We start from the raw sequence: 23,068 nt of genomic DNA, 5'->3' as shown, positions 1-23,068 counted from the left end.
CATATTTATATCAAATTTTTTTTAATAAAAAACTGTCTGAAGCTTGAAGCCTGTCTTCCAATATTAATGCAGGTTATGCCTTCCACATTGCTTAAAGGTAAAAGCCTGCACAGCTCCATAAAAACTATTGCAAATGAAAGTATTTTACAGGAAGCATTAGGTCTGAGGAGAAGCAGGGGAAAATTACTGCAGCCTGGCTGCTCTATTCTGCTTGTTTTCTTGAGGGGTTTTGTTGTTGTTTAAAGAGTATTTTTACTTATCTTCCCTCGTCAACCAGTTTTTCTGATTTGTGTAGTTGCGTATTCAAATAGGTATTGCAAGTCTTTCACTAAAACAGCACATAGCACCTGCACAGAAGAATCAAGCAGTATAAGGCAAATGCTTAGGAAGGTGTACTAATACATTTTAATTGGAACTGCATTTTCTTATTGCAAAGTTGTCAAGTGTCTACAGTAATCAACCAAGCACAGAGAAGTGGGGGAATACAAACTGAATAGACTAACAAGCCCCACCACACACAAAAAAAAAAAAAACAAACACAAAAACCCAAACAAAAACCACACCACAAAACACAACCCAAAGAACCACCCCCCTCCTCCCCTCCCCCCCCTCAAACTTTCACTACCACAAAAGAACTTCAGAATGTTTAAGTGCGCTCAAGACATTAAGGTCATGTCACAGCTCTTCTGTGCGATGTGGTGGCTCTTAAAAGAGCCTTTAGGTGTGAGAAATGGTCACGATCACAAGAGGATCTGCAAAAGCCTCAGGCGCGCTCGCCACGAATGCGCCGCGCCAACTGGATGTCCTTGGGCATGATAGTGACACGTTTGGCGTGGATGGCACACAGGTTGGTGTCTTCGAAGAGCCCCACCAGGTAGGCCTCGCTCGCCTCCTGCAGCGCCATCACGGCTGAGCTCTGGAACCGCAGGTCGGTCTTGAAGTCCTGCGCGATCTCGCGCACCAGGCGCTGGAAGGGCAGCTTGCGAATCAGCAGCTCGGTCGACTTCTGGTAGCGCCGGATCTCGCGCAGCGCCACCGTGCCAGGACGGTACCGGTGCGGCTTCTTCACGCCGCCCGTGGCCGGCGCGCTCTTGCGGGCAGCCTTAGTGGCCAGCTGCTTGCGGGGCGCCTTCCCGCCGGTCGATTTACGGGCAGTCTGCTTCGTCCGCGCCATCGCACTTATATACCACGGCTACCTCCCAGCACCGCTACCGACGAATGATGCTGCACCGCTGCCGAAGCAGCATTTATAGCATATCCCCCTCTCTGATTGGCTAGCCGGATTATCAATGCGCCGTTACTATTGGATCTTTTAAAATTCGAAAAGCCCGCCTGGAAAGCGCGCCTATTTCGCAACCGCCCACCGGCGCTCGCCCTCCCCCCGCCTTCGGCTCGCCGCTATTGCTTTCCGTCTTGCCTGTTTCTTACAGTATTCTTTTTTTCAATAGTTATCTCACAAATTAAAACGCTTAGAGAAAATCTTTCCAAACGTAAATGCTTAATCTTAAATTACGCTTCCCTGAGCAAACAGAAGATTGTTGATTTTCTCCTAAATGCACCACGACTTGAGATTTAAAAAAATAGGTGTTGTACAGGCTCTCCTCACTAGAGGTCTTTATAACCGTGTTTTTTTAATTCTTCTAAAGCACTCTTTCTTTCCAGGGTGTGTGTGTATCTATGTGTGAAGGCTGGTTTGTGATCTGGTTCTTTGGGTTCTTCAAACACACCCGTCATAGGAAGAATACAGTCACAGAATCATCAAGTGGTTCGGAGGGATCTTAAAGATCATACAGTTCCAATCCCTCTGCCGCTGGTAGAGACACCTTCCACAATAACTGACAACTCCGTTAAAAAAAAATAAAATAAAAATCCAAGCAACCACACATTCAAAAGACAGATTTTATTATTTAAAATTGTATTAGGATAGGGCTCAGGGGAGCAAATCACATGTGGCACCTCCGATCCGGCATCCGTACCTTTCCATGTGCCAAGCACCATTACAGCTATTAGCAGTTTAAATACACCAAGTATCTACCGCTGCTGTCGTTTACTTAGCAAAAAAAAGAACGCCACACAGCAACGCGAGATGCCCACAGAGCAATGCGGACCTGCCTGTGTCGGGCCAGCTCACCAGCTTGAAACGGGAGCGCAATTTTAGACTGTTTTGCTATTCAGTTAAGATTTTACAAAAAGTAAGAAATCTTTTTTTCCAAATACGCTGCTAACACTGGAGTAAGTACTTCACGTTTGCTTATTGTCTTAACTAGAAAAGCCCCAAACGCAATGGCAGTAAACATTCATTTAATTTTCAAGTACTTACACTCATCAGGGCTGCCTACGTGACTTTACATTTAACGGAAACAAAGTATAAGAACATTGCTTTTCTTCCACCAGCTTTAAAGCAACACAGCTCTTTTCCAGTTTAAGTGGGCGGCTCTTAAAAGAGCCTTTGGGTTCGGTTCGGAAAATGTTCTGAAACAGAAAATTTAGCCACCAAAGCCGTAAAGAGTGCGACCCTGGCGTTTCAAAGCATAAACCACGTCCATAGCGGTCACAGTCTTCCTCTTGGCGTGCTCCGTGTAGGTGACGGCGTCGCGGATCACGTTCTCCAGGAAAACCTTCAGCACGCCGCGCGTCTCCTCATAAATGAGCCCAGAGATGCGCTTCACCCCGCCACGCCGAGCCAGGCGGCGGATGGCCGGCTTGGTGATGCCCTGGATATTGTCGCGCAGCACTTTTCGGTGGCGCTTGGCGCCCCCTTTGCCGAGCCCCTTCCCGCCTTTACCTCTTCCGGACATAACCACTTGCAACAGCAACTACACATAGGAACGCCGCAGCGGCGCCGCCCTTCTTATACACTGGGATCCGACCTGGTTGGGGACTGCGGAGAGCAGGGGCGTGGCTCCCCTGTTTTTTTTAGTCGATGTCACAGCTCGTGATTGGAGTGTCGAATGCTATTACTTGTTATTAAGCTATCTCCCCAAGTCCGAAAAATCCCAACGAAGTGCATATTCGTAACTATTAGAAAGCTTTTTCCCCCTTCTTGGATTTGTATAAACCACTATCTCTACATACGTGTGTATCTTGTTTTCTTGTATTGACTGAGGTTTGTTTGAATTACTGCAGTTTCTGATTATTTTCACGCTGTTGTTCATTAACCTTTTTTTCTTTATTTGTATTCAAAGTTCTTTAAACTTTTCTTCTGAAATTTTAATGTTTTGGTATCTCTTGCTGGATTTAGGAAATATTCCACAGTATCTGTGCTGTCAGGTTTTCTAATATATTTAGTTTGTATTTTGCTTTCTACTTCTCATTTCTTAAACGAGAAGTTTGATACTCTTCCAATTTTTACACAACCACTTTTGAGTCTGTAAGCACATATTAATCAGAAGGCAGAATAGAGTATTTTTTTTATATCATTACCTTTATATTATGTTGCAACTTTTACTAATTTTGCTCATTTTGGAGTTACTGCTGTGGGGATTTTTCTTTGATTGATTTTACAAAATTTCCTTTATCATTACTACAGATTTAAATTACTGTTACCTTAATTACTAAGAAAATCAGCTTTCTTTTGTACTGCAGATCAAGCTTTTCAATCTTTATCTGTTATTTTTTTCTAAAATATTTTCTAATATTTTCTAAAATATTTTCTAATATTTTGTCTAAATCTATACTGCAAACATTAGATTCTGAATTAGTATTTAAGAGAGTAAGGAACAATCTTTGTAAAAGATCGTCACAAATGTCACAGAATAAGAACATCCTGAGCTGGAATAGCTACTAGACTAACATATAAAGAATAGTTTCATTTTATGGGGTTGTGGGGGAGGAGTTCTAAGTGTAATAACAGGAAAGGATTCTCTAGGTGTATTGCTAACAAAGACAGGCTAGGGATAATGTGGGCCCTCTCTAGAAGGAAATGGGAGATCCCTGCATTTGGAGAAGATGAGGTTCTTTGCCTTGGTCTTCACCAGCAAGTTCTCTGACCATGCCACTCAAGTCTTGGAAGGCAGATGCAGAGACTGTGAGAATGAATACCTTAGGCCCACTGTAGGGCAAAATCAGGTTCAAGATGATCCTAAGAACCTGAATGTGCATGAGACCATGTGTCCTGGGTTCAGCAGTGGCAGTCAGGTTTTTTTCTCCTTCTTAGTAGCTGTTGCAGCACTGTGTTTTTGACTTTTGGCCTGGGAACAAGAAACTGATAACACTGATGTTTAGACTGACCAAGGACTTTGTGAGTCTCATGCTCTGCCAGGGAGGAGGAGGGGCCGGGAGGAAGCGGGGACAGGACACCTGACCCAGACTGGCCAAGGAGGTGTTCCATACCACAGCACGTCATGCCAGGGGATGTAACTGGGAGCTACCCGGAAGGGCACGTCCCCTTTTGGGTCGGGCTGTCTTTTCCGGCGGGCGGTATCGTATTCTCTTCCCTTGTTATTTCTCTTGTTGTTGTTATTGTTGGTGGCGGCAGTGGTGATTTGTGTTATACCTTAGTTGCTGGACTGTCTTTATCTCAACCCGTGGGAGCTGCATTCTTTTGATTCTCCTCCCCGTCCCTCCAGAAGCGGAGGGAAGAAAGGTGGGGGGGGGGGGGGGCAGTAGACTGCGTGGTTCTGATTTACAGCTTGGGCTTAAACCACGACAGTTCTATTTAATCAGAAGATTGTAGTTTGTTGGTTTTTTTTTTGTATCCATCCCTTGTTCCATACCATTCACGTCACGCTCAGATCCCACATTTTCCATATACCCTCACTCTCATCTCGGTGCACTGTTAGCTTAGTGCACGGACCAATTCCTATAAAGCTACTGAGTCCATTCGGTTCATGATGTTGGGCTCCATCTCTTGGAACAGTCTTTCAGGGCAGAAGAAGCTGTGTGCAGTGTTGGATCGTTGCCTGCTGATGCTAATCATTCCTTTACTGTAGAACTCGTCCGGTTCTATCAAAGTTCATTTTTCTGTTGGGATGATGGTCGGAGGGAAGTCAGAGCCAGTCGCTGGTGCCCTGCAGACTTCTAGTTGATGGGCTATAGCAGGCAACAGAGTACAATTGAGTTCATTGTCTGTTTTCCCCTAAAATCAAATCCCCTTGAGGTACGCATTGGACTTCCCCATCTTCCCGCATTACCCACCAAGTATATCCAGGTCCCTGAGCAAAAGCAATCCCACGAGTGGGTTTGCCTTTACCTGAAGCAGGAATAACCCAGACTGTCTTCCCCAGCAAATTCTTCATGTGCACCACAGGAACTTTGTCAATTCCCCCTTCTCTAGCAAGTGATCCCAGCTGCTTGGCTTCCATACCTCCTAGTTCGTGACCATCGGCCCTATTGTCCCAGCATCGTAGCAACCAGGTGATGATGTGCTCCCCTGGTTGACGGGTAAAATCTTTTCGCATATTCCGTAGCTCGGTTGAGGTCCGAGGTCGAGAAGTCACCTCTTCTTCTTCTTCTTTGTCATGGGATGATGACTCCTGATCAGATGGTGGCCCGGGTGGTGAATACATTGTTTCTTCATCTTGCTTCACCCTTCTTGCCTCTTTTTTGCTTTTTCTCTTGCGTATGGGGGCAATCGATATTGGTACGAATTGGTCCTCTGGTTTAGCTGCAGTCATTATCACTGTGCTTTGAGTAGCAACTGTACTTGTCGCTGGGGGTGGTGTAGCTGCTGTGGTTGGAGCTGGGGTAGCTTCGCTGTCTGTTGCAGTCGAAGTTTGAGTAGTGGCTGTACTTGTCGCTGGGGGTGGTGTAGCTGCTGTGCTCGGAGCTGGAGTAGCTGCGCTGTCTGTTGCTTCGCCCTCAGATCCAGGGACATTTCTTTCCTTTTGAAGGTGCTGGATAGTGTTGAACAAGGCCCGGTAAGCATAGGCCAAGCCCCAGCACGTTGACATGATTTGTCCCTCTCTGCTATGACCAGGATGACAACACACCTCATTTAAGTGTTTTACTAATTTTTCTGGATTTTGCACTTGTTCGGTGATGAAGTTCCAAAACACTGGAGGGGCCCACTGACCTAGATACTTGCCCATACTATCCCACACACCCTGCCACTCATGGCTGTCCAGCCTTGGGGAAAATCTCTCTGTCCCCCTATTTTGTCGTCTAACCCCAGACAAGGCCCAAACCCGACTCTGCTTAACTCTTGAGATCAGACGTAATGGTTGTGGACAAAACACACTCTGTATGCGTGCCAACATGGTGACCCCCATCACAATCAGCAAACAGGTCTCAACAATATTAAAAGGCCACTCAAAAACTTCAAAACTCTCAAACGATGCTGTAAACGGTCTGGAAGGGGCACTGGGAGGGTAAAAGAATGTCTCCTTCATAGGTTGACCACCCAGGAAGGAGAAAAAAAATGTATAGTTGCTAAGCATTTGTATTATATACCTCCCAAAGTATAAAGGTGGTGACCACACTGGGAACATAAGCCAGACCAGTTTCATGATCAATTTTTCTATTGTATTACAAGTCATTACCATAAAATACAATGAGACAATAACCTTAGCCCAAGCCCCACACTTGAAAAACACTAACACAGCAAATACCGGCTCTAAGTAACCTACGGCATATTGAGACTGTGAGATCAAAAACAACAACTTTGAGAGCCAATAAATCAGCATTGTGACAAGTGACTATCAATCCAAAACACTGAATGCTTATCACAAATACGATTAGACACACTCCGGTCAGATCTGTCGTTATCTCAACCCTTCGTGCCCCACGTTGGGCGCCAAAATAGAACTGTCGTGGTTTAAGCCCAAGCTGTAAATCAGAACCACGCAGTCTACTGCCCCCCCCCACCACCACCTTTCTTCCCTCCACTTCTGGAGGGACGGGGAGGAGAATCAAAAGAATGCAGCTCCCACGGGTTGAGATAAAGACAGTCCAGCAACTAAGGTATAACACAAATCACCACTGCCGCCACCAACAATAACAACAACAAGAGAAATAACAAGGGAAGAGAATACGATACCGCCCGCCGGAAAAGACAGCCCGGCCAAAAAGGGGACGTGCCCTTCCGGGTAGCTCCCAGTTACATCCCCTGGCATGACGTGCTGTGGTATGGAACACCTCCTTGGCCAGTCTGGGTCAGGTGTCCTGTCCCCACTTCCTCCCGGCCCCTCCTCCTCCCTGGCAGAGCATGAGACTCACAAAGTCCTTGGTCAGTCTAAACATCAGTGTTATCAGTTTCTTGTTCCCAGGCCAAAAGTCAAAAACACAGTGCTGCAACAGCTACTAAGAAGGAGAAAAAAACCTGACTGCCACTGCTGAACCCAGGACACCATGGGACCAAATGAAATCCATCTGTGGGTCCTGAAGGAGCTGGCAAATGAAGTTGCTAATACACTGTCCATCGTACTTGAAATATCATGGCAGTCAGATGAAGTTCCTGATGACTGGAAAAAGGGAAATATAACCCTCATTGTCCAGAGGGGGAAAATGGAAGACCCAGAGAACTACAGACCAGTAGGTCTCACCTCTGTGCCTGGCAAAATCTTGGAGCAGATTCTCCTGGAAAGCATGCTAAGGCACATGAAAAACAACAAGGTGCATGGTGACAGCCAGCATGGCTTCACTAAGGGGAAATCCTGCCTGACCAATTTGGTGGCCTTCTATGATGGGACAGCGGAACTGATGGATAGGGGCAGAGCAGTTGATGTCATCTACCTGGACTCGTGCAAAGCGTTCAACACTGTCCCGCATGACATCCTTGCCTCTAAACTGGAGAGACATCAATTTGATGGATGGACCATATGGTGGATAAAGAATTGGCTGGATATCCGCATGCAAAGAGTTGTGGTCAACAGCTCCATGTCCAGTTGGAGACCAATAATGAGTGGTTTTCCTCAGCGGTCAGTTGTTGGGACTGATCTTGTTTAACATCTTTGTCAGTGACATGGACAGTGGGATTGAGTGCCCCCTCTGCAAGTTTGCCAATGACACCAAGCTGCGTGGTTTGGTTGATACGCTGGAGGGAACAGATGCCATCCAGAGGGACCTTGACACACTTGAGAGGTGGCCAATGCGAACCTCATGAAATTAAATAATGTGCAAAGGCTGGGCACGAACAGTCCTGACTGCGCAAGGTCCTACACTTGGGTCAGGGCAATCCCAAGCAAACTTACAGGTTGGGAGGAGAAGGACTTGAGAGTGTTGGTGAATGAGAAACTGAACATGAGCCAGCTTCACTGTGTGCTCGCAGCCCAGAATCCACCCATGTGCTGGGCTGCATCAAAAGGAGTGTGACCAGCAGGTCAAGGGAGGTGATCCTGCCCCTCTACTCTGCTCTCATGAGACCCCACCCACATGAGACTCTCGTGGAGTACTGTGTGCAGTCCTAGTGTCCTCAACATAAAAAAGACATGGAGCTGTTGGAGCAAGTCCAGAAGAGGCCACAAGGATGACCAGGGGCTGGATCTCCTCCTGTATGAAGACAGGCTGAGAAAGTTTGGGCTGATCATCCTGGAGAAGAAAAGCTGAGTGGAGACCTCACAGCATCCTTCCAGTATCTGAAGGGGGTCAGGATGTCAGGACTCTTCATCAGGGGCTGTAGCAATAGGACAAGGGGTGATTGGTACAAACTTAAACAAGGAAGTTCAGGTTAAATATAAAGAAGTTCTTTACTGTGAGGGTGCTGAGGCACTGGCACAGGTTGCCCAAAGAAGTTGTGAATGCTCCATCACTGGAAGTATTCCAGGCCAGGTTGGACAGAGCCTTGGGTGACATGGTTTAGCATGAGACGTCCTTGCCCATGGCAGGGGATTTGGGACTAGATGATGTTAAGGTCCTTTCCAACCCTAACCTAATTATTCTATGATTCTAGGATTCTAGGATAATTTCATTTTCTTCCTTTTTTTTGTATGAAATGAAAACACAATTACTACATACTCTTTTAAAGTGCCATATTAGAATATATAATTAATAATTTATCTTTCTTGTGCTACCAAACTGGGAAGAATTAGCTTCCTTAGTCATTTCATAATGATAAATTACATTACATCAAAAAACCAAAAGAGTGTTTTGCTTTCTATGGTCCTATTAAAAGTTTAACAGAGGAGTTCATTGTTCTGACATCTCAAATGCTGTTTCTAACAATGGCTGTAGATGTTTTCATGGTCAATATCAAAACCATGTCTTTTTGAGTGTCTTTTTTTTTTTTTTTTAATTGCATTTGTTTCATGGTTTGGTTTTGGGGTTTGGGTTCTTTTGGGAAGATAACAAATATGATTTAGATGAAAATTTTTTCTCACTAACTAATCTGCATCACTTCAGAAAAGGAGTATATTAGGAAACATAACAATGATTTTTGCTTTTCCCCTCTTACATTGTTCAACCAGCAGAGGCATTCCCAGCTTTTACCTGTAGCAATTGTCCTTCCTGCTGCAGAAATGAAGAGGAACGCATAGGTATAATGGGGAGTCTCCTCAGATTTGGTGTAGTCCTAAGCATACCTTCTTTCTTTTCTTGGGAGGAGCGAACAGGTGTGCAAATATGATATTTGAGCTTAAAAAAATATGTTACATTTGCTACAGTTCTTATTTATACAGAACTGACAGGTCACAAAACAGTAGACAAATTTAAACCTTTGCTGTTGCACCTAGACTAAAGATGTATTACAAACAGTTTTGGGTTTTGTGGTTTTGTTTTGTCACTTGTTTTCATTTTGTGTGTGTGGTGTTTTGCTGTTGGTGGTTTGGTTTGTTTGTTTGTTTTAAGTTGTGACTTTCCTTTCTTCACTAACTAGTGCCTCACTAGAGACAGAAAACCAAATTTCAATACCCTTCCATTTCTGCTCCCAAACCCCTACCCATGCTTACTAGTGACAATGCTAAAACAAAAGCACTTAAACTTTTTTCACTGAGCACATATGCAGACTAAGGCACATCAAGATGAAACCAAGACAGATTTAATTTTGCAAGATAGAGGCAAATTACTATGCCTCTAATGTACTGAGAAATCTTGCTGTCTATCCCCAGGACTTTTATAGTCAGTTTTTTGGTTTTTATTTGTTAAGTTTTTAGCTGCCTAGTTTATATTCTGGTTTTGCATTCTGTAGGTAACAAATGTGGTGTTTTTCACATATGTTTAAAGTCTAGGACAATAGGATAGTACTGCTGAAGGGCATTGTATCTGTATCAATATCTTCAAGGTGAGTAATTAGAATATGCACTTATTTATTTAATCCTGACTTAAAAACCGTCATCCATGGCATGCTAATAGAACTTCAGGCTTCAAGTTTTAGGTCAATATTTGGCAAAAATTTACTGTCAGAAATTATATTGTAAGAATATTCATAAATAAATTTCCGGAAAGGTATTCGTATATTTTCAAAGTAGTAGTTTTGAATATTGCATGAGTATTGGATAAGTTTTCATACTCCCTGTGCTTTCCACTCACTGGCAGCTGGTGCTTCATTCTATATTCGAAACACTCTGTCACTTTGAAAGGCAGAATGGAATTGCAATCTGTCCTTTGTGAATGGAGCAGGTTGTATAGACCCCTGCTTTGCACTGCACCATGCTCCTGTGATCTACCACCCTGAAAACAATGGATCTTATCTGGACTATCTGGGGGGAAAAAACAAATTTCTCCCTTGTACTAAAAACCTGTGCACTTTTGACAGACCAGCACACCAACATAGTGGAGGCCAGCTCAGATGAGAAGGGCAAAAAGACAATGAGTTTGAGGTATAATGTACTGTAAAGAAAGCTTCATTTATCTCAGCACCAGGGAGACCGGAGGATTACCATGTTTTTAGATAAGACACTGCACCAGTGAATCATCAGGTTCCCTCAGACAACTAATAATGTTTTCCTGAGCAAGCCAGACCACCATAAGAATGGGAAAAGCCTGGGGGCAGTGTCTGTGTGAGTCAGCCCAACATAAAGCATACAAACTGGACAAGAAATAGAACAAAGTTTGAAAAAAGCAATGGTCTTGAGGTGGTAACCAACATATTCCTTCCCAGAAACTGGGGAGGCCCAGCATTGTAACAATGAGCATATAGAGACCAGTTACAAGAATCATGTTTACGCTGTGATTCAACTATATATTACAAATGCTCTATTATGCTTATGATGTGATTTCAGCACATTGCTGAATCACTCCACTAAATCAAAATCCCATGTCATGCTCAGTAAGGAAATTTGTTATTAAACATTAAACTGCTCATGCATTATATATAAAAGAATCTGATTGGAGAGTATTCAGTGGAGATGTGGTCAGCTGGGACCTGTCTTTACACATGGGTAAGACTGCACTCTGCACAATATTTAAATTCTTTGCAACACTTGAGGTTTTTAAATCTATCCCAGTGGTTCTTGTTCTCTGTATCCCCATGCTTATGTACCCCACCTTCAGTCTGTATCCCCATGCTTATGTACCCCACCTTCAGTCCATCATGTAAGCCACACTATGAAGCTGTGCTTACTGAAATCAAGCAGCCTACATAATTTTGCCAAGAAATTTTTGAAGCACAGAAACTTTTATCTTGAGACTGAGGCCCAAGTCAATATTTGCATGTGTGGATTTGCCATTTGGAAGACATCTCCTGGCAGTAGCAAGTGAAACTAGTAAACAGTGTCACCTAATGTTTAAATGTTACAGCCATCATGATAGCCTTAATGATAGGTACTTTGGTAACTGACTTCATCTCTCCACTCCCCTATCCCGGCCAGTTGAGACAGTCAGAGGCTGAGACACTCATTCTCACTTTTTTATTTAAAGGCTCCTCTCAATCAAAGATACAAAAGATTGGGCTGCAAACCTGGTTTGGATTGTTTTCAATCTTCTTGCTGCCAAGTTCATAAACTACACAAGGACTGATAAATTAAGACAAGACCTCTGTCGTAGTCCAGCAGCCTGGGCTGACCCTTGAGGATGCAGTTTGCATGCACAGAGAGTAGTTTCTCACAGATCTGCCAGAAGCCATCTTGCTTCTCTTGCACCATGCCAGCTGTGGGCAAGGACAAGTGCCTGTTGCCTAAGTCACTGCCATGTTGCTCTGTAAACCAGCAGGAGCCAAATGCCATTTCCTCATGGAAAACGACATCACAGGACTAGTCTCCAACAGCAGATTGCAGGAAGGGACACTGCAGACGCACTTCCAAAGGAATGTTGTACTTGGCAGGCACTGATACCCAAGCACTCACATGGCCCTGCCACCAGTTATACCTACTCCTCACAGGGCCAGATGTTTCAGGGTTCCTTTCAAATCAATAGTGTTCGTGATAGAATTACAAAAATACACTTTCTGGGGTGTTTCTCTCACGCAACAATGTGCCAACTGTCAGGACTGTTCATGCCCAGCCTAGGGTGACTCGAGATTAGTGAGAGTGATGTGCCTCATTCTGCCTTGGAAAGAGAAGGCTTGATGGGCCTCACTCACACCACACCACCCACAAGCTGCAGTCTTGCAGGCTCACTGAATAGCTGGTATAGCTGAATATGTCTATGAAGAAAGGCTGGAGGAACTCCTAGAGTAAGTTTGGAGTGTTGGGGATATATATGTGTAATATACCCAGTTACTCATGTGAAGCTGGTTTAGGACATGGGAGAGAAGGGATGGGGCCAATAACCTGCAACTGAGGGGAAAGGATGCCCTTCTGCCCATGTTGTTTTCCTTCCAGGGCTCTGGACTTCTCTAAGGAAGACAAAAAAAGGACCTCGCCAACAAGTGTTTCCCAGAATCTGGGTAGCCTGTGGAGCTCAGAGCTTTGTAGCACACCATGAAAATCTGCTCCTGCACCAGGTAAGGGACAGCAAACAGCAAATTAGCTACTCACCAACCACAGCTGACACTTGACTGCTGCTTTTAAATCCTTATTCTGCTTTTTAAACTGGTACTTAAAGCAGCACAGGTCACTTGATACATTGATTATTGATTCAGATAGAAAGAGGTATCATGAAAACATTGTGAGTGCAATGTTCCTTGCACAGCTGAAACTGATCAGCTCTTCTCTTTGCCTGAGATCCTGCAGAGCTGCACTGGGCAAGAAGTTTTGCTGTTGAACTCTGCCAGCTTTTATAGACTTCAAAGCACTTAACAGCAGCTGAAGTACTGACCTGTCCAAACAGTCTCTCTGGAGCATAGTTTTCCACGTAACAAATCTACTGTGGGCATCCCTGTAGGAATGTTGTCTTGAATTTTGTCTTGGGTTGTGTTTCTGGAGGAAGCCAAGTCTGGAAAGTGATGACGTGTGTTGTGCTTCCAGACACTACTGCTGTGTTTTGTCTTTGTTACAGTAATACTTGGTTGGAAAACCAAATGCTTTGGTTGGAAATCCGAACTGCTTACAGGGTTTTATTTACACTTAAGCTCTGGACACAGCAGCAGGGTTGCCTTTAAGGATCCAGCACTTGAGAAAGCCACCACAACCCCCAAGTCCTGCCCAGACCAGTCTTTTCCCAGGCTATGCTGATGCAAGCTCTGCTCCATGTGCAGAACTTTGCACTTCTCTTTGACAAAATGCACAAGATTTCTTTCAGCCCATACCTCAAGTTTATTAAGTCTCTTTAATTGAACAACCTACCTTTGACTCTGTCTACCCTTCCTAAAACTTAGGAAAAGTAGGGTACTCTCTTATCATCCATGTCATTCCAGGAAACATCAAATATTATCAAGTATTCAGCCCTGGGCTATTCTTCACTGATTGCTCACAGTCCCTAAGTTGTTAACTACAGCCCTTTGACCTTATGCTACAATTTTCAGACATTTAACAGCCTGTTGATCCTGCCTGTACTTCCTCAGGTCCCAGATGAGAATTCCATGAGAGATAGATTCAGAAGTATTCCAAAATTGCATCCAACACTCCTTCCTTGTCCACACCTATACTCTCTTATCTATAGTTCTGTGATAATTACCAATACCTAAACATGCCAATGCTTTTTGTTGCCCTCCACTCGTCAGCACGACTCAACTATATCTATTTTACATCTGGTAGTTACTCAGTCTCACTGATTTTTGGACACCCAGCTGTCTTCCTAAGTAACCTTTTCTACTCCATATTAGAAATTATTTCCTTACTGCTAATTTGCTGAAGCAAAGAACATTAGTTCCCGTATTTCCTACAATGTATACCACGGAAAGATGACTTCCTTCCTTCCTTCTCATGTTTTAAGTGTTTGTGAAAAAACTTGAGGTTATAAGTCTGTGAGTCAGGGAAGTCTAACAATATGTGTCTTTCCATTAGGGAAGAGCTCCTAGGTCTCTCTGGTAAATACTGTTGCCCTCTTCTGCATATTCTGTTCGCATTCATTTCTCTTTACCTGAAGTTCAGTACTAAAAATTGGGTCTAAAACTCCAAGTGAGACTATATCATTCCTGGCTACAGAGGAAGACCTTCATTTGTCTTGTAGATGTTGTCACTGTCTGCTTTTTCTAAAACCTAGTAACATATGGCTGCTGATTCAACATCAGTTTACAACTATAATCTGAAGATCCAGACCTACTCAGATGCTCATCAATTGCTACTGTCTGATATTCATAAAACTGATATATTTCTTCCCAGATGAAGTCTCTTACATATTTTTGAAGACCGTGTCTCCAATTTACCAGGCATTTTTCAATACATAAACTGTCCTCTGTCATTCTAGAATTCATTTGCTTGTCTGTACCTATACCATTTCTATTCATGCCCTGTAGGCTGTAAATGACATCATAAATATGCCTAGGACTGATCCTGTAGAACTCAGTTTGAAACAATATTTTAATTTTATAGTTGACAATCATAAACATTTAAATATAATTTTCTACCCTCTGTGTGTGTGTGGAGTGCTAGACCAAGTTTCCCTGATTATTAGTTTTGCTTCTAATATTTTTCTAAAAGTAAATAAAATGGAACAGAAGGAAAACCTGCACTGTGTCGGCCAGCTTTAGGGAAACACTACATCCTCTACTGAGATTCTTTCTAAAGTTAATTTTGAAGCAAGCCCGTTAAACGTGGTTTTAATTTCTTCCCTTGCATCTTATAAATCAATGTCTGCTTTGAGTACTGTAGATTCTTGAGTGTATTCATATCTTCCTTGGGTTTGGCAGAGCTGGTAATTAGTACAACTGCTTATCAATACAGTATTCTTTCCTCAGGGTGGAAGAAATGACCTGGCCAATACATAAATCTGTAACCCAGAATGACTTGCACGCTTAGTTCTTGCCCGTGTTCTTCAGGTACCTTAATGAGGAAACTATATGGGCTGGGTGCGTAGCTGGGTCTACAGGTAATGAAGGACTACAAAGAACCTTTGATAGCTTAGGAAACGACATCTAATAACATGTACATCCTGAGTGCCACTGAAGGGGCAGGACATAGATTTTCTGTGTTGATGACCTAGTTTTGATTTTCATCTCTGCCTGAATCAGTATTTGCAATATGACTCACAAAAAAGAATTGTCATTTGACTGTGTTGTGCATCTGGGAGAATAGACAATACGTAGCATCAGTTCAGACATCACATTTTATTTTATTTCCAGGCACCAGGTAGGGTTACATTTGCAGCCTTTTACATGTAGGTAGCTGTATTTCTTTGTCTTTCTTCATTTACTGACTTCCTCTTTTTCTTCAACAGAAAAGAACACAAAGTTAACTACTCCATATAACAAAGTAGAAAAAACCCTGCTCAACTGAGATTCCTATGTGTAGTAATACTACTAATAACAATGATAATTATCAGTCTTAGGGATGGATGGACAGAAGTAAAATATAAGAGGATCTCTGATTCAAAGGCTTTTATAAGCTGGAAGGAAGATTTTGATGCTTTAGGCTGTCATTTTCTGGACAGAGAAGGAGATTTTGAAGCTGATTCATTAAAATGCATAGCCCTTCTTTTTTGATGCTTAGCAAGCATTTAGCAGTTACAGCAGGAAGGAATGTCACCTCTCCTCACCTTTTGATCACCCCAGAATGTAGGGATGTTTTTTTAAAGTGGAAGTTTTACTGAGACTCCAACAAACCTGAAGTCCTACAGCCATGTACAACATGGTCACTGAGCCAAATCAGGGGAATTCAAGCCTTGAAACTAAGGACTGTGTGAGAGGTAACAATGGCTTTTTAAGCTACCTTTGTTTAACCACAAAAATTTAAAAAGTGATGCTAGAGCCATTTAAAGCCAATCTGAACACAGGTTTCATAAATTAACCTGGAGAAGTATTATTTGCAAAATAGTACAGAGAGACATGAGCACTGGCGAGATCCATCTGGAGTCAAGTTCTGGGCTCCCCAGTGCAACAGAGATGTGGATATAGCTAGAGTGAGGCCAGTGAAGGGCCACAAAGTTGCTTATGGGACTGGAGCATCTCTCATATGAGGAGATGCTGAAAAAGCTGAGACTGTTCAGCCAGAAGAGAAGAAGGCTCAGAGGAGTCTTATCCATGTGTTCAGATACCTGAATAAAGGAGACAGAACCAGAGTCTTTCCAGTACTGCCCTGGGACAGAAGTCTGTGGGCACAAACTGAAACACAGGAAATTCTGCTTAAACATAAAAAAGATTGGGTTTTTTTTGCAGCAGGCTTCCTGGAAAAGTTGCAGTGTCTCTCTGCTCTAGCTGAACCTTCTTCCAGTGTGGGGGTGGGACCTACTGCATTAGATGTTAGATTAGAAAGCAAGATACTTCTTTTTAGGAGATGTGATTTCCCTAACACTCAAATATCTGTCAGTATATTTTTGGTAGCTTAGTTGAAGTATATACCTTAAAAGGATACAGGTTTCTTTTCTACTGACAGCCTTTTGACATCTTAACTCTTCCATACTATATAAACCTTGCAATTGCTGAATCAGTATTGTCAATAAAATTGTAGCATGCCAGCAACTTGAGTAATGTCTCCGCATGGTGTTTTTTATTATTAATATTGAGAGTGATTACCTGAATGTCTGAAAAATCATTTTTTGTCACAAAGATAGCATGCTTCAATTAAAACTTCATAATTTCTCTGGGTCTTCCCCACGTTAGTAATAGTTAATGTAATTAAATGAGTGTAGGTCTTCTGCTAAACTTGGCTAATCAGCTTACCTAGATTGTTCTCTTTCTGCAGCCTGAATGCCTAATTTGGCTCTATGTGTCTAACATCTAAGCTGTTTCTCCTCCATGTGGAGCTTCTGTCTTGATAAGAAAAAAAAAAAAAAAAATCAAGTGTTTTCTGCGCTATGCAGTTTTAGGAACGACTTCCTAAGTTCCTAATATGTGAACTATTTTTGTTTTGAAGATCCTTGCACTGGAAAATACACTGGCATTTTGTAGGGTCATCTGTAATCTGCACTAGCACCTGTACTGCTAGGCAAGGAAGGATGCCAGGGCATGTTATGTGATGATGAATGGAAATGAGATTCTGTTTTGGAGAGGTAAGGGTTTGCCTTTTAAGGAGGCATAAGAAATTGGTTTGAGGTCCTGAGTAGGAGGTGAACAGAGCCTGCATTTGGACGGCATGCTTGAAAAGTTAAAAACCAGGAGAAGTTCCAATCTTTGCTGTTTGATTGAAATTTAGTATAAAAGAAGTCACATTTAAATATTCATCTCTTCACATGGAAACTGCAAACAATTGTTATTACCAGCTCATGCTCAAAACTTGTTTTTCAAGTCATGCTGTTTGGCACGAAGAAAAATTCTCCAACTTTCTCCAACATGTCGAAAAAATGTTCAGTACTCTCCTACTGACTTTCTAAGTTATGTGGTGGGAGGCTTGTTTTTCTCTTATCTGTAAAATGCTCAGGGCAATGTCAATGCTATTTGTAAGGTAGATAGTAATTGATCTCTCTAAAAACTGAGAACTGTTATTTTGGTCCAATGTAGTGTTTAACAGCTATTTCCAGCAATGCAAAAGTGAGAATTGTTCAAAGCTTCTGACAAGTTTATTTTATCCAATTAACTAGAAAATTTCATTACAGGGAGCAGGGCTGGGAAATAAACCTAGAAATTACTCTCCTTTTCACACTGCCTCACACCACTAAAGAAATGGTTGGTAAAAGCAAGAAAATTTTCAGTGCTCAGAAGTAGGCCAGGATTAATGGTCTGTGCAGAAAAGAGCCAGCATGATGGTTGAGGAATAGATACCATAAAGTGTGCTGAAATGTAATTCTGGATGCCAGCTGCCGAATCTTCCAGTGTCTCAAACAACTAGGGAAGAACAAAGAACTTCAGAAGTGTAGCTCAAAACAGAGAGCAGGGAATTATTTAAATTACATGCAGATATACATGGATGCATCAAGAACTGAAAGTGGGAGAAGTCCTAAATTCTGCTCCTTGAAATCCCCAGATAATGACCTCTTTCATCAGACCCAGACAGATGACAAGCTTTTCTGTATCTGTCTTTTGTATCACTTACATTCAAATTCTGCTTTATGGCCATTTCCATTCAACTAACCTGGAAAATGAGCATAATGCCTTCATCTTGCCCATGAGCAACTGCATTTTTGCCTCTCAGAAACATCTTTCTGCTGATCAGTTGAATTACCAGCCTGAGCTTAAAACTCTGTGGCTATTGTGCATTTGGTTTAGTTGCTCATGTAGGAACATCATCATGTTCACAAGAAGTGTGGCAGATTTCACAGCCCACTTCAGTACACCCTTCGATCCCTACTGTGTGGTACTAGAGAACGTAATTTTTCCTTTTCTCTTCTTTTTCCTTCCACTCCTTCTCTCCATCAAAGTATTTATTAGCTGGCTTGCATGCAGATGCAACAAAATAAAAATAGATCTAGAAGAGAATATGAAACAGTGGTAGTTCAGTGTTTTAACTTTTGTTATTCTAATGTATCTTATTTTTATTTGCCATTTTAAACTATCACATTTCAACTAAAACTCCTTACTATTACATATAACTTCATTGTGTTTTCAACATTAAATGTATGAAGAAAAAAAAAAAAAAGAATATCAGGGCCTTTTTCAAGATACTATTTGTCTTCTAGAATCTCCAATTTATTCATGCTAGAAGAAACGCTCCTTTGCTGAAATAGCCCACTAACATTTTTCATAACAAATTTTTGTAAAGTACAAAAGGACAAAATATTGGATTTGGGCTTAACTTGTTCTTTTCAACAAAGGAAATAAAGAAAAAAACTGGCTTCTTTTTATTTACAAGCCAATTAAGGCTTTTGTCTTCTGATTAGTTAAAAAAAAATTGTTGAAGACCTTAAAAAAATAAGTAATCTTTGTTGTCACTTTCTGAGCCTTAAAAATTAAGTGGGGTCATAATAATTAAAGCTGATTCTGATTTGTGAGGATTGTCTGAAAAATGTTTCAATATTCTGAGGATTTGGATGAAAACCTAAATTGCTAAGTGTTTTTCTTTTCCTTTAAAGAAGAGAATGACAGGTTTTACAAAATCTTAGGGGGGGGGGGGGAAATTCTTATCCAAATATTTATAGGTACTATTGAGGTTTAAGCTTTCTGATCACATACACCAGATTTCCACATTATTTCATTTATTTGGGGTGAACAGGGGCTTCAGCTGTCTCCATTAATGTTTAAGTAGCTTAAGATACATATTAGTGTATATATAGCTGTTTGCTATTTTTCCCCTACCAGTCTGCTTCTGGCTTCTGTAAGTCATAAAGAATAATGGTATAGAGTGATGCAAGCAAGAAAGCATTAAACTAGCAGTTTATCAGGAATTTATATGCATTAACTAAGCATGGGCAGCTTTATTTTACAAATAGAGACAATTCGTAAAAATATCAAAATCTTGCTATTCGCTCACAGAACACCACAAAAAATGCAGAGCCCTTGCAAGTTCCAGACACTTTTCCACAGTGCATATATTCCTCTGAAGGTCTCTTATTTTCCCAAAAGAGGAAATTCTGTTGAAATACGGTATCCTTAATAGTTAAAGATATGGTTAAGGGAGCCGAATCTTTATCCATATTCAACGCTCAGCCATGAAATTGTGTTACTTCCTTCTCTTTGAAATCAATTTACGACAAAAATACTGAAGCTACCCCCTCGGTTTCTGTCCTAATCTGGAGAAAACCCTCTAAAGAATAAGTCTGCAATACGAGGGAGACTTTTTGTCTACGGGGTTTATGATAATTTAGAAGGAAAAACAAAAGTTTGCCGTTCCCGGGGTCTCTCTGGCTTCACAACGCGCGGTTAAACACATCTTTTCTCTCTCATCTGGGGTCCCAAGAGCAAGAAATTCCCCCGAATGAAAGTCCACCTTCTTCTTTTCACTGCCCGAAGAAACTGGGGTGATTTCGTGGCACGCAGTTTACAAAAAATATGAATTTATAACTCCAAAGAAACACAGACTCGGCGGACTAAAAGCTCTTCCTGGCTAACAGTTAGGCGGGCTCTGCAAAGCACCAATCACAGATCACCGCTTCGCTATAAATTCAGGCATCGGGGTTACTGTAGCCCAATTACTTTCTTTTGATTAGGAAGAAGTCTCTGCAGCGATGTCGGAGACTGCTCCCGCCGCCGCTCCCGCTGTTGCTGCCCCGGCCGCCAAAGCGGCCGCCAAGAAGCCGAAGAAGGCGGCGGGCGGCTCCAAAGCCCGGAAACCCGCGGGTCCCAGCGTCACCGAGCTGATCACCAAGGCAGTGTCCGCCTCCAAGGAGCGCAAGGGACTCTCCTTGGCCGCGCTCAAGAAGGCGCTGGCCGCCGGCGGCTACGATGTGGAGAAGAACAACAGCCGCATCAAGCTGGGGCTCAAGAGCCTCGTCGGCAAAGGCACCCTGGTGCAGACCAAGGGCACCGGTGCCTCTGGCTCTTTCCGCCTTAGTAAGAAGCCGGGAGAGGTGAAAGAAAAAGCCCCCAAGAAGAGGACGGCTGCAGCCAAGCCCAAGAAGCCAGCGGCCAAGAAGCCTGCCAGCGCTGCCAAGAAGCCCAAGAAAGCTGCGGCAGTGAAGAAGAGCCCCAAGAAAGTGAAGAAGCCTGCCGCGGCCAAGAAAGCAGCCAAGAGCCCCAAAAAGGCGACTAAGGCTGCCAAGCCCAAGAAGGCGGCGGCAGCAGCGAAGAGTCCAGCCAAGGCGAAGGCGGTAAAGCCCAAAGCAGCTAAGCCCAGGGCAGCCAAGCCAAAAGCAGCCAAGGCAAAGAAGGCGGCGCCCAAGAAGTGAAGTGTTGAAGTGGAAATACTGAAACCCAACGGCTCTTTTAAGAGCCACCCACTATTGTCCCAAAAAGGGCTGATGCACTCCGTTGCCGAGGTCCGTGCCTGCAGCAGAGGTAACCACACGCCACTATCCGTGTGGGATGTTCGTCTGTGGATTGGATGGGACGCTAAACTTCCGGCCATGGTTACGCTAAGACTTGGAAAAATAAAGTTTGTATTTCCTGCGAAAACGCTTTCTAAAGGCTGACTCTTTTTTGAGCACCGCAAGAGGGTTAAAGGGATTGCTTAGGGCGGGTGTCGCTCCGGGGCGTGGAGTTTTGTTTCGGCGATTTTAACCAGCGCGGTTGCTAACAGCCTGGGCGAGACGGCCACACCTCTTAGTGATCGTACCCGGGAACTGTCAGCGCGGCTACTCCGCTTCCTTGGCAATGACCTATCCGCTCGGCAGCGCTATCGTGGGGCAGGTCTGTATTTCTGCGTGACTTCCCCAACCTGCTTTTCGAGATGGAGACTGCGGGGGAGGAGTATGGGGGGGAATGTGCGAGTAGAACTATCAGCGGTCCTCTTCTGCACCCTGCTGGCCTAGTAGTGGTCCAGCCAGAGTGGCAGGAGCTCTTCCGGGCATCTATCCTCAGCCGCTACGGTCAGGGCGCTTTGCCAGCGGTGCGTTCCGCGGCCGGTAGGAAAGGCGCGGAACTCCCCGCGGCATCGTGGCTCCGCCTGTGTCCGGTTCTGATTGGCTGATGGGAGAATCCGCTTTCACTTATTGGGCAATTAGGTAATTTCGAAAAGCCCGCGCTGGCTGCACTCAGCATTATGTGCTCGCTCTCCAAGCGCACCTACCCTGTCTGAGAGGTATCCTCGCTTCCCCTAGTCTTCTAGTCTTTGTCTTCCGATCTATAATGCTTCTTTCTGTCTTGTCCTGGACTATCTAGTGTCAACTGTGTAAAAATGGCGCATTTATTTCTCTTATCATATTTTTGGGGTGCCCGTGCTTTAAGTTACCAAGTGCAAGCTATGTGAAAGTCTTTTCCATTTATGATGGAATGTATAATGCATCACATCCTAATTCATTACTGTACTGATTCACAACACCGCTTACATTTACTGGAAAAATTCAGTTAGCATTTATGTAGTCATCAATAATTTAACTTTATTAGTTTTTGAGACATTAATAATTGCAAGCCCTTATGACAGATTTAACATATAAATCTCAATTTGGAGTTTAGCATTTTACAACCACGTTTTTACACCCACGAAGACTAAGACACTAGCGTGCTAAAGCTCTTTTAAGGAGCATGTAGGTGGCTCTTAAAAGAGCCTTTGGGTTAAAACTGTCGGTCCGAGGTGCTCTACTTGGAGCTCGTGTATTTGGTGACAGCCTTGGTGCCCTCAGAGACTGCATGCTTCGCCAGCTCACCCGGCAACAAAAGACGCACGGCCGTCTGGATCTCCCGAGAGGTTATGGTAGAACGCTTGTTGTAATGCGCCAAGCGCGATGCTTCACCAGCGATGCGCTCGAAGATGTCGTTAACGAAAGAGTTCATTATGCCCATAGCCTTGGACGAGATGCCAGTGTCGGGATGCACCTGCTTCAGTACCTTGTACACGTAAATCGAATAACTCTCCTTGCGGCTCTTCTTGCGCTTCTTGTCACTCTTCTTCTGTGTTTTAGTCACTGCCTTCTTAGAACCTTTCTTGGGAGCAGGAGCAGACTTAACCGGCTCCGGCATTTTATAACCACCTCTAAGTCCTACCAGAACAAGATAAGCGCTTAAAATGGCGGCAGAGCTCTCTATTTATAGGGCCGTTATGCAAACACCAGACCTCCAAGTCGTTCAACTCGATTGGATCTTCGCTCAAGGAGGCGTATCCTTGTCTCTGATTGGTTAAAATATGATTCCTCGTCTCATTGGTTGTCTAAGCAATAGATGCTTCCAGCCAATCACCAAGCGCTACTCTCTTCCTGGGAAGGTATAAAAAAGGAAGATCGCCTGCATCAGAATAGGTTTTTTTGTCCCTTTTAG

The 23,068-nt window shown here is 43.3% G+C and overlaps 2 protein-coding genes and 2 pseudogenes across 4 annotated transcripts; 1 reads left to right on the top strand and 3 right to left on the bottom strand.

Moving 5' to 3' along the window:
• Positions 1 to 763: 763 nt before the first annotated feature.
• Positions 764 to 1,174, bottom strand: LOC308219186 (histone H3.2; the record flags this gene model as incomplete). The annotated part of the gene is made up of 1 exon (XM_080613796.1): positions 764 to 1,174. The coding sequence occupies one exon, from the start codon at positions 1,172 to 1,174 to the stop codon at positions 764 to 766; it is 411 nt and encodes a 136-aa protein (XP_080469922.1).
• Positions 1,175 to 2,486: 1,312 nt separating this feature from the next.
• Positions 2,487 to 2,798, bottom strand: LOC308227888 (histone H4; the record flags this gene model as incomplete). Its single annotated transcript, XM_080630803.1, has 1 exon — positions 2,487 to 2,798. One exon carries the CDS (start codon positions 2,796 to 2,798, stop codon positions 2,487 to 2,489), a length of 312 nt encoding a protein of 103 aa, XP_080486929.1.
• A 17,520-nt stretch (positions 2,799 to 20,318) lies between these two features.
• Positions 20,319 to 21,347, top strand: LOC308231168 (histone H1.01 pseudogene; annotated as a pseudogene). Its single transcript has one exon. The product of its transcript is annotated as a histone H1.01 pseudogene (transcript).
• Positions 21,348 to 22,178: 831 nt separating this feature from the next.
• LOC308218177 (histone H2B 1/2/3/4/6 pseudogene) lies at positions 22,179 to 22,774 on the bottom strand (annotated as a pseudogene). Its single transcript has one exon. The product of its transcript is annotated as a histone H2B 1/2/3/4/6 pseudogene (transcript).
• Between the last annotated feature and the right edge of the window lie 294 nt (positions 22,775 to 23,068).

This window comes from Psittacula echo, assembly GCF_963264785.1.
Source record: "Psittacula echo genome assembly, chromosome: 1".
NCBI lineage: Eukaryota > Metazoa > Chordata > Aves > Psittaciformes > Psittacidae > Psittacula > Psittacula echo.
This window is presented reverse-complemented; position numbering and strand designations above follow the sequence as displayed.